The 14,036-nt window shown below is 49.3% G+C and overlaps 1 protein-coding gene across 1 annotated transcript; it reads right to left on the reverse strand.

Annotated features, from left to right (window-relative positions):
* Window positions 1-1,072: 1,072 nt before the first annotated feature.
* LOC134206056 (uncharacterized) lies at window positions 1,073-3,524 on the reverse strand. The gene is made up of 3 exons (XM_062681735.1): window positions 2,982-3,524; window positions 1,972-2,916; window positions 1,073-1,852 (listed from the first exon to the last, which is right to left on the reverse strand). Exons 1-3 carry the CDS (start codon window positions 3,522-3,524, stop codon window positions 1,073-1,075), a joined length of 2,268 nt encoding a protein of 755 aa, XP_062537719.1.
* Window positions 3,525-14,036: the final 10,512 nt, after the last annotated feature.

Raw genomic sequence — 14,036 nt, forward strand, 5'->3', positions numbered from 1 at the left:
GCAATGATTGAGATTCAACTGGATGATCTCCATTAATCTCGGCCCGCCATCGCCTTCTTGTATGCAGGGCATTGGAAGCCACCCGTCGTATTTTTTTTTTTTTTTTAGGGTTTTAGGGTGGGTTTAGATACCGACGACCCGCATTCGTGGATGGCTGTTACATTACCAACACTACACATTCGCCTGGTATGCATGTTCATAGATCCGCTCAAGTCCTACGCACATTCTCACTTCAACGGGTGACCGGACGAGTGCCGAGGTCAGGCCAAAGATTCCGGGTGGAGATAGCTTCCGGTTCAGTGGTGCCCCGACGACCCGAAGCAGGTGCATTCACGCGGCACGATCTACTCAACTGGTCCCCGGTGGTGGACCTAGCCTACTCCGATTAACCGATTTCCCATGAACTGCGCCTTTCAGCTTCTTGCTTAACCGATGAGCCATTCAGCTCTCACCTTGGTCGCGGACTACTCGGATAGTCCCCGGCGGTGGATCAATCCTACTCCGACAGGGAGTTCCCCGACGTCGGAAGCTCCCCGTAGCCGACGTCCCCTCTCACCGGGTGCCCGGGCGAGTGCCGAGGTCAATCCAAAGATTCCGGGTGGAGATAACTTCCAGTTCAATGGTGCCCTGACGACCCGAAGCCGGTACATTCGCACGCCACGGTCTACTCAGCTGATCCCCGGCGGTGGACCTAGCCTACTCCGATAACCGAGTTTCATTTGCCTTGAGCCATTCAGCTCTCACCTTATTCATTGAGCCATTTAGCTCCCGCCTCGGTCGCGATCGCGAACGACTCGGATAGTCCCCGACGGCGGATCTAACCTACTCCGACGAGAAGTTCCCCGAAAGCGGGAGCTCCTCCGAACCCGGCCGTTTCGCCACGTTCTGCGGCTACGCGCTCGCCGCAAGCTGAATACAGTTGCGACGCTGTCGTTCCCATCCATTATCGACATATATATTCACGACTTCCACGACTCATGGTCCGCTATCCGTAACGGCTGCCTGCTGCTGCTCTATGCGCCTTTGCGTTTTTCCTCTAGCCCGGAGACAGGCTGCTCGAAGGGCTGCAATTTCATCGCTCCACCAGTATACCTGTGGCCTGCAGTTCCGTGGTCGCACCTTCCTCGTCACAAGCTCGAGACAGGACCGCAATCAGTTCGTCGCCGCTTAAACTTCCCGTGTTTTCTTCCAGACCCATAGCTTCACTGAAGGTCCCACCGTCGAAGTGGGCGACCTTCCACGACCGGGTTGTGGGAGTAGCTCTCCGGCTTTCTCTTCTTGCCTCGCTGCCTATCCTGTACCGGATAGCTAGATGGTCACTGTGGGTGTAACCGTCGTCGACCATCCACTGCATATCACCGACCAAACTTGGACTGCAGAACGTTACGTCTATTATCGATTCCACTCCGTTTCGCTGGAAGGTACTTTTGGAGCCTTCGTTGCACAGCACGACATCCAGCTTGGCGAAAGCCTCTAGCAGCGTTTGCCCTCTCCGGTTAGTAAAGCGACTTCCCCACTCTATCGCCCACGCATTGAAGTCTCCTGCAATTACTACTGGCTTGCTACCCACTAGGTCTGATGTTAGCCGATCGACCATCTCGGTGAATTGTTCTATCGGCCACCTTGGTGGGGCGTAGCAGCTGCAGTAGTACACTCCATTTATTTTCGCTATAACAGTACCCTCCGCTCTTGTGTTCAGCACTTCCTGGATCGGGTATCTTCCCGTCGTACAAATCGCCGCTGATTTGGATCTATCCGCTACCCAGTTCCCATTATCCGCGGGGATGCGGTACGGGTCCGACAAGATAGCGACGTCCGTTCTCGCTTCTACTACCGACTGCCACAGCAACTGCTGGGCGGCCGCACAATGGTTGAGGTTGAGCTGCGTTACTTGCACGGCTTCCTCGTATAACCACTCAACGGGCACGCAGGTCCACCCATAGCGTGGTTATGTTCCTGCTTCCTGCTCGCGCATAGCGTACACGATGGTGCTTTCTCGCACGTGTGCGCCTTATGACCCTCTTCGCCGCATCGCCTACATAGGTTACTCCTATCCGGCCCTTTGCACGCCCACGATTTGTGTCCCGGTTCGAGGCAGCGGAAGCACTTGTCGACTACCGGTGGTTGGTAGAGGCTGACTGGACATACTGACCAGCCAATTTTCAGCTTACCAACTTTGATCACCTTGTTAGCGTCGATGGCCGGTAACTTCACCGTGGCAATCTGCGTCCCCTGCGGTCCTCTTCGCAGACGGATGGACGCATTTGCTACCACCACTCCACCTTGGTCCTTGATGGCCGAGGCGATCTCTTCCGAAGTCGTGACCTCGTCCAGCTGCTTACATTGGAGAGTAATTTCGTCGTGTGGAGCCCTCACTTCTACACTCTCGCCTTGGACTTCCTGGGCTGGCGCTCCATATGAGGTACCGTTCGCCTGTGAGCCCTTCCTTAAGACAAGGATCATCTCGCCCGCTCTCGTCCGCCTTACGCTACAAACCTCTTTACCAAGGTCCGCCAGTTTCTCGGCGCTGCGCATCGCCTTGAGCACGTCGGCGTAGCGCTCTTTCTCTGTTTTAATGAGAAGTGCTTCACCCTTCTGTCTGGCTCTCGCCGGGCGCGTGATTGCCGCTTTCACCTTCGGTTTATTTACTACCGTTTGCCAGGGACCGTCCGACCGCAGGTTGTCTTGGTCGGGTTGGCTTCCCTCCTCCGGTGGCCGACTGGCTCGTTTCGTCCTCGCTTTCTTCGTACGCCGTTCTCCCATGTTTGCAACTTCCGTGGGCCCGCTCTTCTGATTTGCGCTCTCCCGACGCCTTTTTGCGTTCTGTTTAAAGCGCTTAATGCCAGGCGAGTCCCTGGCTCGCTTATCTGTTCTCCTCTCTACCGCTCTGTCTCTGAGGGCAAAATCTAACGCCTCCTGTGCCATGGTTGTGGTACTATGGAAGGAGAAGGGAGCAGTCTGTGCACTCTTCTCCGCTTTACCACAGCCTTCCAGTCTGGCCGCAGCACTTCCTGTTCTTGCTTGGCAGCAAGAACCAAATTGCGAAGCTTAAGCAATTTCAGCTTCAGCTCCCTCGACATATTGCCCCGTTCATTGGTGAAGTCGATAATGTCATCGAGTTGCACCATGACGACGGTCAAGCTCGGCAGGATGCCACTCGACCCTATCTCCACTGCATTGTGCTGCTGCTTATCGACTATTGGCGTATCGTTATCGCTCTCCACGACGACTACTTCGCTACTCGTGTCCTTCGTCTCCATTTCTCTCGCACCCGATGCGTTGGGTGGAGATCTCTCAAAACCTCTCCTTGCGAAGGGGTTCACTTCCGATGCTTGTTTGTTTACTTTAGCTTTATTCATGTTTTTGGGTCCCCTTAGGGCTGCCCTCGAACCCAACTGGAATAGTCGCCTTCTTGATCCCATGGTTATCTTTGCAGATGCAGTGAGGCCATGCGGGGTTGACACCTCGGTGTTCAGAGCCGGATCGGCGTAAGCCAGGAAGGAATCAACTGGTCCTACTCCCATCTGGTTGGTTAAGCCAGACGGCTGGATTGGGACGGCGTGCCCCAAGGCCTGCCACGGTTTTACGGGACGGAAGGCAGCTGTGGCATTAGCCCACCCGCCATTTCAAGACGGTGTCACCCGGCTTTACTCAAGGAGTGGAATGACACAACTGTCAGCCCTAGATTCGTTGTATATCTCGATTTCCGCTCGTGTCCGTTGACGTTGCCGTTGTCGATGCCACTGGGTTGGGCTAGTGTGCTTTGAGCGGCGCACGGTCGCTTTGATAGGACCTGCTTACGGATACATGCAGCTTTTAGTAGGAGTTTAAGAGAGCCCACTGTCAAACCCCACCACATCCTAGGCAGGTCCCCTAACTCGCAGTGGGGAGGGGTCGTAAAGCCCTTGGACATAGTCCCTGCTGCCCGTTGTGTGTGTGTGTGTGTGTGTGTGTGTGTGTGTGTGTGTGTGTGTGTGTGTGTGTGTGTGTGTGTGTGTGTGTGTGTGTGTGTGTGTGTGTGTGTGTGTGTGTGTGTGTGTGTGTGTGTGTGTGTGTGTGTGTGTGTGCGTTTTTTTTTCTTCCTAAACAATGGAGGGGGAATCTGCTCAACAGACATCCTGGGTTGACCAGGAAGTGCTGGGTTAGGGGTCACCTCCAATGAGGGAGGCAGGACTGCATCCCCGACCAGCTAAACCGTTTCCATTGCCGCCAAGCCCATCGTCCCTTCGGTACAACCAGAAAGTAATGCTTCAAAGGGGGCCAGTGCATAACGCACCCTCGAGGTTAGCTGCGTGTCCTTGGAGCACCGAACATCGTGACTCGCTTTTTAGAAGAACACCATGGCTTTCCAGGTGGCCTTACCACGCCCTATGTCCTCGGAAGGTGGGAAGGGCTGACTTCGCGCCTGCTTCCCTCTGCACGACTGGTATCAAGAATGATGATGCCGCGTGCACCCCAAATTCACCTCTCTGCGATAGGGCCTATTCGCCAGCACACAGAGGGACTTGCCGACGCGGTGCCTACGCCTGCCCCAGCCTTGACGAGGACCCCTTTTCGTTCTCGGGCTCGGAACCCGCCCGGATGACTGACGCCGCGAAAGCGACGATACCATGTTGTTCTTCACGCGGCCACTTGTTCGATAAAAGGATCGAGTTCGACCACAGGGCACCGGTATGACCCATGAAGCCGACTCCGAACCCTTGGACCACCTCTTATTTGCGCCTGAACTAGCCGTTCCTCGAGTCCACGCGCCACCTTCTGTGTAGCTCCGAGACGATTTGGACGATAGCCGATAAAACGGCGTTCCAGCCAACTTCATCTTTACACATCCTCCGGACTAGGTTGTCCGGGGTAGTGTCCAGACCACATGTGGCAAGCATGTGGTCACGCATTGTGCGAAAACGCGGGCACACGAACAACACGTGTTCCGCCGTTTCCTCTAATCCTACGCACACCGGACACTCGGGCGAGGCCGAGTGTCCGAACCGGTGTAGGTACTGTCTGAAGCAACCATGGCCTGTAAGGACCTGGGTCAGGTGGAAAGTGATTTCCCCATGGCGCCTCTTGACCCACGTACCTATCTCCGGTATCAACCTATGTGTCCATCTACCCTTAGTGGAACTGTCCCACGCACGCTGCCATTTGACCATTGAGGCCAACCTGACAGTCCTACGGATGCCTCTCGTGCCGCGCATTTCGAAGCACTCTATGTCTTCACCGATAACTATGTCGATAGGCATCATACCGGTGATGACGCAAAGTGCATCGTGCGACACGGTACGGTACGCACTCGCAACTCTTAGGCACATGAGCCTATACGTACTTTCTAACTTCGTTCTGTAGCAGTTAATACGCAGGGCCGTGCCCCAAGCTGGCCCCCCATACCTCAGTATGGACAGAGCAACGCTAGCCAGAAGCTTGCGCTTGCTGGCATAAACCGCAGAGCTATTGGACATCATCCGGGACAATGCCACTATAGCTGTGGAGGCACGCTTGCAGGCGTAATTGACGTGGCTACCAAAGGTGAGCTTATCGTCGATCATTACCCTCAAGAGTTTGATGGAGCGTTCAGAGGTGACCGTGCAGTTGCCTGCCCTTATCACCGCTTGTTGCTCCGACTTTCGGTTGTTAACAACAACCACCTCAGTCTTGTGGTGAGCCAGTTCTAATTTCCTGGAACTCATCCACTCCTCCACAATTGCGATCGAGTGGGCTGCAGTCAATTCCACCTCTTCGATCGATTCGCCGTAGACCTCCAGCGTAATATCGTCAGCAAAGCCGACGATTGCCACGCCCACCGGGAACTTCAACCTCAAGACACCGTCGTACATGACGTTCCATAACACCGGACCCAGTATGGAACCTTGCGGAACCCCTGAGGTTATGTCAACACACTTCCGACCCGCCTCCGTGTCGTATACCAGTACTCGATTCTGGAAGTAGCTGCCGAGAATCTTGTACAGGTACTCGGGAATTCCAAGACGCAGGAGCGCATCTGCAATAGCAGCCCAACTGGCACTATTGAAAGCATTCCTCACGTCGAGAGTCACTACTGCACAATAGCGAACTCCCCTCCTCTTACGCTGGATAGCTATCTCCGCGGATTTGGTAACCGACAAGATAGCGTCTACGGTCGACTTACCCTTTCGGAAGCCAAACTGGTTACTCAATAGACCATCCGCACCCTCCGTGCGTATCAACAACCTGTTGAGGATGATCTTCTCGAGCACCTTCCCCGCCGTGTCAAGCAGGCATATTGGTCTATATGCCGACGGATCCCCCGGTGGTTTTCCCGCTTTTGGCAATAGGACCAAGCTCTGCCTTTTCCATGCTTCAGGGAAGACTCCCTCGTCCAGGCATCTCTGCATAACAGATCTGAACATCTCGGGAGCCTCGGCAATGGTCGCTTTGATGGCCAGGTTCGGAATACCATCCGGTCCTGGCGCCTTACCTACACTAAGGGACTGTGCAATCCCCGCAAGTTCCGCCACCGTTACTCTTCCCTCGTCGGCCACCCTGGCCCGTGGCAGCTCCACAAAGGGAGGCCAGGGACTTGGGTCGTGACGTGGGAAGAGCCCCGCGATGATCCTCTCCAGCATCTCTGGAGACCGCTCTGTAGGGGCCATCGCCCCACGTGTCTTGGCCATTACGACCCTATAGGCGTCACCCCATGGATTCGCGTTGGCACTTTGACACAGGCCCTCGAAGCAGGCTTTTTGCTTGATCTAATCTCAGTCTTCAGAGCGGCTCTAGCAGCCACGAACGCCACCCGTCGTTCAACACGCTCCTCTTCTGTGCGTGCTCGCTGCATCCGCCTCCTTGCCCGTAGGCAGGCGCGGCGCAGGTTCGCAATTGCTTGAGTCCACCAGTAAGCCGGTGGCCTCCCATTCCTAGGGTGGACTTTCCTAGGCATGGTGGCATCGCATGCACGCGAGAGTACTGTTACCAGCTGCTCGCCGCTCAGACCGAGAGTATTGTGCTCGCGGCGGAGCGCTTCCTTAAACACCTCGTCGTCGAAGTATGATGTCTTCCACATACGAGGACTAGGCCTCGCCCCTTCTTCCGTCCGCTGAATGCTGGTCGTATAGTCGATACTGTAGCGAACCGCCAGGTGGTCGCTGTGAGTGTAGCCATCATCTACCCTCCAGTTCGAACTACTCATTTGGCCAGGGCTCCAGAACGTAACGTCGATAATTGACTGGGCACCGTTCCAGCTGTAGGTACTTTTGGTACCGACATTAGCCAAGTCCACATCCAACATGGCCAGTGATTCCAGCAGGATCTGCCCCCGTTGATTCGTGGATCGGCTTCCCCATTCCACGGCCCAAGCGTTGAAGTCCCCGCTATCACCACCGGCCTACGCCCCATCAAGTTAGCCGTCAAACAATCTAGCATTCGACCGAACTGCTCGATCGACCATCGAGGAGGCGCATAGCAGCTGCAGAAGAAGACCCCGTTGATTTTGGCAATGACGAAGCCCTCGTGTGTCGAAGACACCAACTCTTGGACTGGGTATTTCCCCGTTGTCCATATCGCCGCCATTTTAGACCCATCGGTGACCCAATTACCGTTCCTGGCGGGTACCCGGTAAGGATCTGCTATGATGGCGATATCCGTCCCCATTCAGCAACTGTCTGACACAGCAGTTGCTGGGCTGCATCACAGTGGTTCAGGTTTAGCTGCGTTACCTGCACTGTGATTTTGCAGCACGCTTAAACGCCGGGCACTTCGAACCCCCCATGGGGTGCTTGCTGTTCGCAGCTTTGCTGGAACAGATCAAACAGTTGGGAGGGTTCGTGCAACATTGTGCCTTATGTCCCTCCAATCCGCAGCGTCGACAGAGCTTGCTTCTGTCAGGGCCTTTGCAGTCCCATTGCTTGTGCCCCGGTTCCAGGCACTTGAAGCAAACTTCTGGTTGCTCATATATGCCCACAGGGCATACCGACCACCCCACCTTGACGCTCCCTAACTTGACTACCTTGGAGGCGTCCGCTGCAGGTAGCCGAACCAATGCTACCTGTGTCCCTGCCGGACCTTTCCGTAGCCGAACGGCTGCGGTGGACGCCTCCACTTCGCACTGTCGCCGCAGTGCCGTGACGAGCTCTTCGACTTCGGTGATCTCGTCCAGGTCTTTAACCCTTAGATTCACCTCCGTCGTGAGTGCCCTCACCTTGACCGTCTCGCCTAGGACTTCCTCCGCCAACTTCTTGTAGGCGGCGCCCTTTTGCGAGACGCCCCGCTTTAGCTCGAGGATCATCTCGCCCATCCGAGTACGTCTTATTCGACATACGTCGGCGCCGAGTTCACCGAGCTTGACGTCACTCCTCATCGCCTTCAAGACGTCCGAGTACTTAGCCTCGTCCGTTTTGATGACTAGGGCATCGCCCCTGGAGCGATTGGCGCCTACCCTAGACTTATTGCTACCCTCATTCGCCTGGGCCTTCTTTTCGGCCCTTGACGTCTTCGGTTTCCTCTTGTTCTCCAGGTCCAGGAGGCGTCATCCCCCTCTATTTCCCTGGTCTGGGGCGGCTGAGAGCTCTCAGCCTGCCGTAACCCCTTACCACCGTCTTTCCTGGGTGGACGGACCTTTCCAGGTCCTTCCTCCCCGGGTTTTGGAGGTACCTGGCCGGGGTTCAGCTTCCCAGCCCCACTACCCTTGTTCGGGGTAGTAACCCTCCGCGTTTTGGGGCGGCCCCCAGGGAGCTCATCCCCTGGAGACTGTCTCCCCCGTTTTTGTGTCTGCTCCTTTGGAGCAGCCACCCCCGACGTGCCTGCAAATACTTGAGCCTCAGTCTTGGTGGACTTTGGCACCACCGTCTTCGCTGGCACGCCCTCGGTCGATTCGACCTTGCCCAAATCCGCGAATTCTTGGGCTTCAGTCTGGGTAGACCTCGACTCCATGGATTTCACGGGTTCGAACTTGGCCGTCCCGACCGCCGTTTCCAGCTTGGCGTCCAACATCGACTTTCGAAGTTTCTGCAAGCTCCTCTTGAGGTCCTTACTGATGTTATGCTTCGATGACGCAAAGTCGATGATGGCGTCCAGCTCTTCCGTCGCCACCTCGAAGGCCGAGAGCCCATCGCGTTTGCGGTTCATCGCCTCCACAAGCCATGGGCCGTCAATAACCTCTACCGGCGTTTTTTTAGCCGAGAGGAAGGTTAAGTGACCCACGCTGGCGCTGCGCACTGAGCTGCCGACTATTGCCTCTGGCCTCCTAGGCGGAGACCTGAACAACCCACCTCTTGCGAAGGGGTTGTCGCCTACACTACTACCACTAGTTGAAGAATTGTCTTGGTTTTCCATTTTGATCCCACGAGTTGCTCGGGAAAAGAGGTCCACCACGCCAGAGCCCAGCATGACGCGATAAGGGACAATTACTGTGGGGGGTGCCCCATTGTGTGTGTGTGTGTGTGTGTGTGTGTGTGTGTGTGTGTGTGTGTGTGTGTGTGTGTGTGTGTGTGTGTGTGTGTGTGTGTGTGTGTGTGTGTGTGTGTGTGTGTGTGTGTGTGTGTGTGTGTGTGTGTGTGTGCGTTACAAAAATCTCACATCAAGATCTCAGCCGTCCGTGGACCGATTTGCACGATTTTAACAATAAACGAAAGCTATGACTTTGTCATTGTACAAGTTCAATTTTTTTTTGCAATCAGACATTTGGTTCTAGAGATATGTGAGAAATACGAACATGGAGTGTATTTTCAAAAAACTAACAAAATAATGTCACATAAATATCTCAGCCATCTGTAGACCAATTTGCATGATGTTATCTTTAAACGAAAGCTATGACTTTGCCATTGAACCCATTGTATTTTGTTTTTGCAATTAGACATTGGGTTCCGGAGATATCTCTGAAATACGAACATAAAGCATTAGACGTATCAACTTCACACATTGGTAAAATATGTCCCAACAAGATCTCAGTCGTCCTTGGACCGATTTGTCCTTGTCCTTGGACCTTTCTTAACATTGTCCAGCATTCACTTTATAAATCATCATTAAATCATTAACTGAAAAAACTGTATTTTCCCGGCACGAGTTGAAAAAGGTCCCATAACCTGTCGTTAACGGAATTCCTTTCGGTCTGCCTGCTTGCGGGATAGAATTTCAAATGTTCACCATTCACCACTCATATGGCTTCATGTACGATGTACCTTTTCTTGCTCATAGATTAGATTCTCAAACACAAAACTTTCGGAATCCATCCTCCAAACCCAATGAACGGAATAAGGAACGAGTAGATTTAGATGTACTCTTATTCCGGTCAAGATATTTTTCATTTTTCAGCATTTTCTATCGGGAAAATACAGGCAACAATTTGGTAATACACTATAATGTTACCTGTTTTGTCTTGTTATGCTGCTGTGTTTGAAATCCAGGACAAATTTTCACTTAAAAATGCTTAAATCAAGACAAAATTTTCAAAACGACTTATCTGCTTTTGTAAACAAAGATTCAAACGACGATTTGACGAATGTGATAGTTCTCCCACGCAAACCAACACCATCAATAGGTAGGTGAAGGTTCCCGCCACCTGTTGATGGTGTTGGTTTGCGTGGGAGAACTATCACATTCGTCAAATCGTCGTTTGAATCTTTGTTTACAAAAGCAGATAAGTCGTTTTGAAAATTTTGTCTTGAAATATTATGACAGACGTTCTTAGCAAGTGGGTTAATGAAAACAGTCAAAATGGCGCTCGTAGTGACGACCAACAAATTTTGTTTAAATTTTCACTATTAATCGCTAAAAATGACGCTGGTTTTCATTTCATTTCATGCATACATAACCATAGAAAAGTATAAGGATATTTTTCTGCTGTTTGTAGACAAAAACGCTTTATTATTTATCATTTTGTCTTGCGTGAACGGAATTAGGCGCTGATTGGAATAAGGGCACAGCACGGTACATACATACAGATATAAACTAAAGATGAACAAAAGATACCACCAGCTTTCCAGAATGCTTTCAAGTATAGGCTGCGCTAGCAATGAGCTAGACTTACTAAGGTGACTCAGACCAGCATATGCAGATGTATTGGTAATCAAAAATGTAGTGACGTCACTAATTGCGTTCGGCAAGTAGCTTGTATGGAGAATTTAATGAAATATGATATTTCTTTGAATTAGTGCACATTCATGCCATGAAACTAATAAAATTGATCCATCTTTTTGTTACTATTTCGTCAATGTTCTAACACTTTCAGTACAACAATCAATGAACACAATTTATACAATTGAAGTAAATGATATCCTAAACGTACTAATTATTAGAATGCTATTTCTTGGGCTTATGCATGATGTGAAATGATATGTACTAGGATGCAATTCAACTTCCATTGCCATTCCTATCAATTTTGTCACTGTCTGAATCTACTTGCCAATTGAAAGCAACATTTGTGGAAGCACAACTAGTACCAGGGAACTATTCAGCGCGACTCGTATCGTAATAAATTATCTCACAATCAAATCCTTATGTGATTGACCAATCTGAGGTACTTCCCACATCTGGGTTATCAATCGTACCGCGGAGATTAAACAAATTCAACACTCATTTTAATCACATTATCGAAAAATGAAGTATTGTACCTTACCATTATTGACCGAAATATTGCGACCAGAAATTGATCAGCACGGGTTTAATTGTAAAATTATTTCATTATGGCAACCAATTACCTTCATCCAATTACCGAAATGCCTAGAGCAAATGCAAGATGCGCTTCCAGGATCTACCTGTTCAAAAACAATTTCGCTTCGTGGGATCCTTCCGGAACGAGAAGTAGCTGACTGAAACAGTGTTATTTTCCATCTCTCTGGACATATTTTCTCAAATACTCACTGCGCACTGGGGCATCACTTTCAAGTCGACCGGGTAATGGTGTCAATAAAAATAAATCACACGCGAAACACGATAGAACTTTAAAAAAGTTCATGACAGTGCGATTTTCCATTGCCGTTTAGATATAAACACAAATAGTGACGTAGGCAACATGGCTGATATTATTGTTATTTTGACATTTCTCCACCGTTCGTCAAATTCACGCACACCATCTTCCTGAACTGCGTCACCTTAGGTCTAGCTCCTTGCTGCGCTAGTACATATGAGATTAGATTAGAGCGGAAATAAGTGTAACAGTAATATCGATAAAATATACGTTCAAGATGATTTGCGTTCAGTACGATTTGCTAAATGTCGCATGAAAGAATGAGCGCCAACAGACTGTTGACCATCGGATGTCTCGCCGTGAGTAATTTAATCATTCATTTTAAGAAGCTAGTAAATAAGTTGATTTTTTTTCTCGATTCAGGATATGATACGAGGACATATGTTGGAAAAACCGTTCGTACAAATTCTGGGATCGAAACGAATCAGCAATCAGTCCGAACGTGTCAAACTGTCGATCTCTGATGAGTTGCACCAGTATAGTTTAACTATTTTGGCCAAAAATCTGAACGGACTGTACGAAGCCGGTCAGTTAGCAGATTTCACTGTGATTCAAATTGATCGTTATAACATCACTTCGAGTTTGAATCGCAATATTCTGCAGATCTTGGACTTAACAGTGATCAAACCGGGTGCTGCAATCGGAAAAAAGATTGGTAATCCGCAGCCCTTGAGGGATCTGGACGCTGCTGGCAGCAGTAGTAGCTTCGCTCTTCCGTCTAGTTCGAAGTCTGTCGAAAATGTCAGGTTCGTGATTTTATTTTTTGCTATATGATTGCTATATATATATATATATATATATATCTTAATCGGAGGGAACGCGTTCCAGTCAAGAGAACCACTCTCTCATATTGTAAAGCATTTCAAGTCGTGCGGTTGCGTTATACATCGAGGTGGTCTGAAGCAAAGATAAAGTTGAAGTGTTCTCAAGTGTCAACGGTGAAATATAAAGTGTAAACTGAATATAAATGATAACTGTACCATAACATGTACAAAAAAGCTATAATACAAAAATATGAATAGTGACAAGTAAATGAAATCAACGACTCGAAATCATTTTGGAACGCGTTTGACACCACACACTGCTCGATGTACATGATGCAACCAAAAAGCGAATTTGAAATAATTAATTACTTTTTGACGTTACGCACATGTTCATAATTGAAGAAAATTTTCATTACACTCGAATTAGAAATTCAAGATGCAGCATTATGATTGCATTAATCACGCAGAAAAAACTTTTTTAAAAACAACAATTCAAGACAAAATTTTCAAAACGACTTATCTGCTTTTGTAAACAAAGGTTCAAACGTAGATTTGACGAATCTGAAAGCACTCCCACGCAAACCAACACCATCAATAGGTAGCTGAAGGTCTCTGTCACCTGTTGGTGGTGTTGGTTTGCGTGGGGGTGTTGTCAAAATCGTCAAATCGACGTTTGAATCTTTGTTTACAAAAGCTGATAAGTTGTTTTGAAAATTTTGTCTTGAATTGTTCACTTTAATTAAAAAGATTTTCGCATTGTTTGGCGGTAATAAGAATTATTGTGGTTTCAACAATCCAATATTGTTGTTTTTATTGAAGCTTGAAAAGCTTAACACGGAAACAAATTCATTTATATTGAAACAAAAATACCGCTTGTTACTTTCAAATATAGATTTATTTTTGAGTTTACCTTGAATATTGTTATTTCGACCAGAATTGTCATGCTGATTTCAACTAGAGAATATTATATATTTTCAAAATATAGTTGAATTGAGATTTTCCGAAAAGCTCAAAAGGTAATTACAGATATATATTTGATGATGGCCTATTGATTAATGAAAATAAACAAGCGTCTTCAAAACAGGCTTGGTTTCATCTGTATGTAATAAGCAGACATCGTAATTGACATAATAAAACATAAGGATATTTTAAAATTGTAATTTTATTGCGTGGATGGATGAAAATAGCATTAACAATGTCAAAAATAAACTTGTTACCCTTCTTACATCCTAAGAAGGGTATAAAGATCGCTTGAAAAACCGACTTTTTATCTGAGGCTCGGAGACCCAAGTCGTATATACCAATCAACTCAGCTCGACGAACTGAGCATGTGTATG

This window comes from Armigeres subalbatus, chromosome 1 (genome assembly GCF_024139115.2).
Source record: "Armigeres subalbatus isolate Guangzhou_Male chromosome 1, GZ_Asu_2, whole genome shotgun sequence".
Classification (NCBI taxonomy): domain Eukaryota; kingdom Metazoa; phylum Arthropoda; class Insecta; order Diptera; family Culicidae; genus Armigeres; species Armigeres subalbatus.

What these genes read in the sequence shown, in the direction of transcription:
- LOC134206056 (XM_062681735.1), bottom strand. Translation starts at nt 3,524, where the DNA reads ATGGGAGTAGGACCAGTTGATTCCTTCCTGGCTTACGCCGATCCGGCT. An exon ending in GGCCAGACTGGAAGGCTGTG is followed by an intron (nt 2,917 to 2,981) that starts GTAAAGCGGAGA and finishes ACCATGGCACAG; the next exon opens with GAGGCGTTAGATTTTGCCCT. An exon ending in CACCATCGTGTACGCTATGC is followed by an intron (nt 1,853 to 1,971) that starts GCGAGCAGGAAG and finishes GCGGCCGCCCAG; the next exon opens with CAGTTGCTGTGGCAGTCGGT.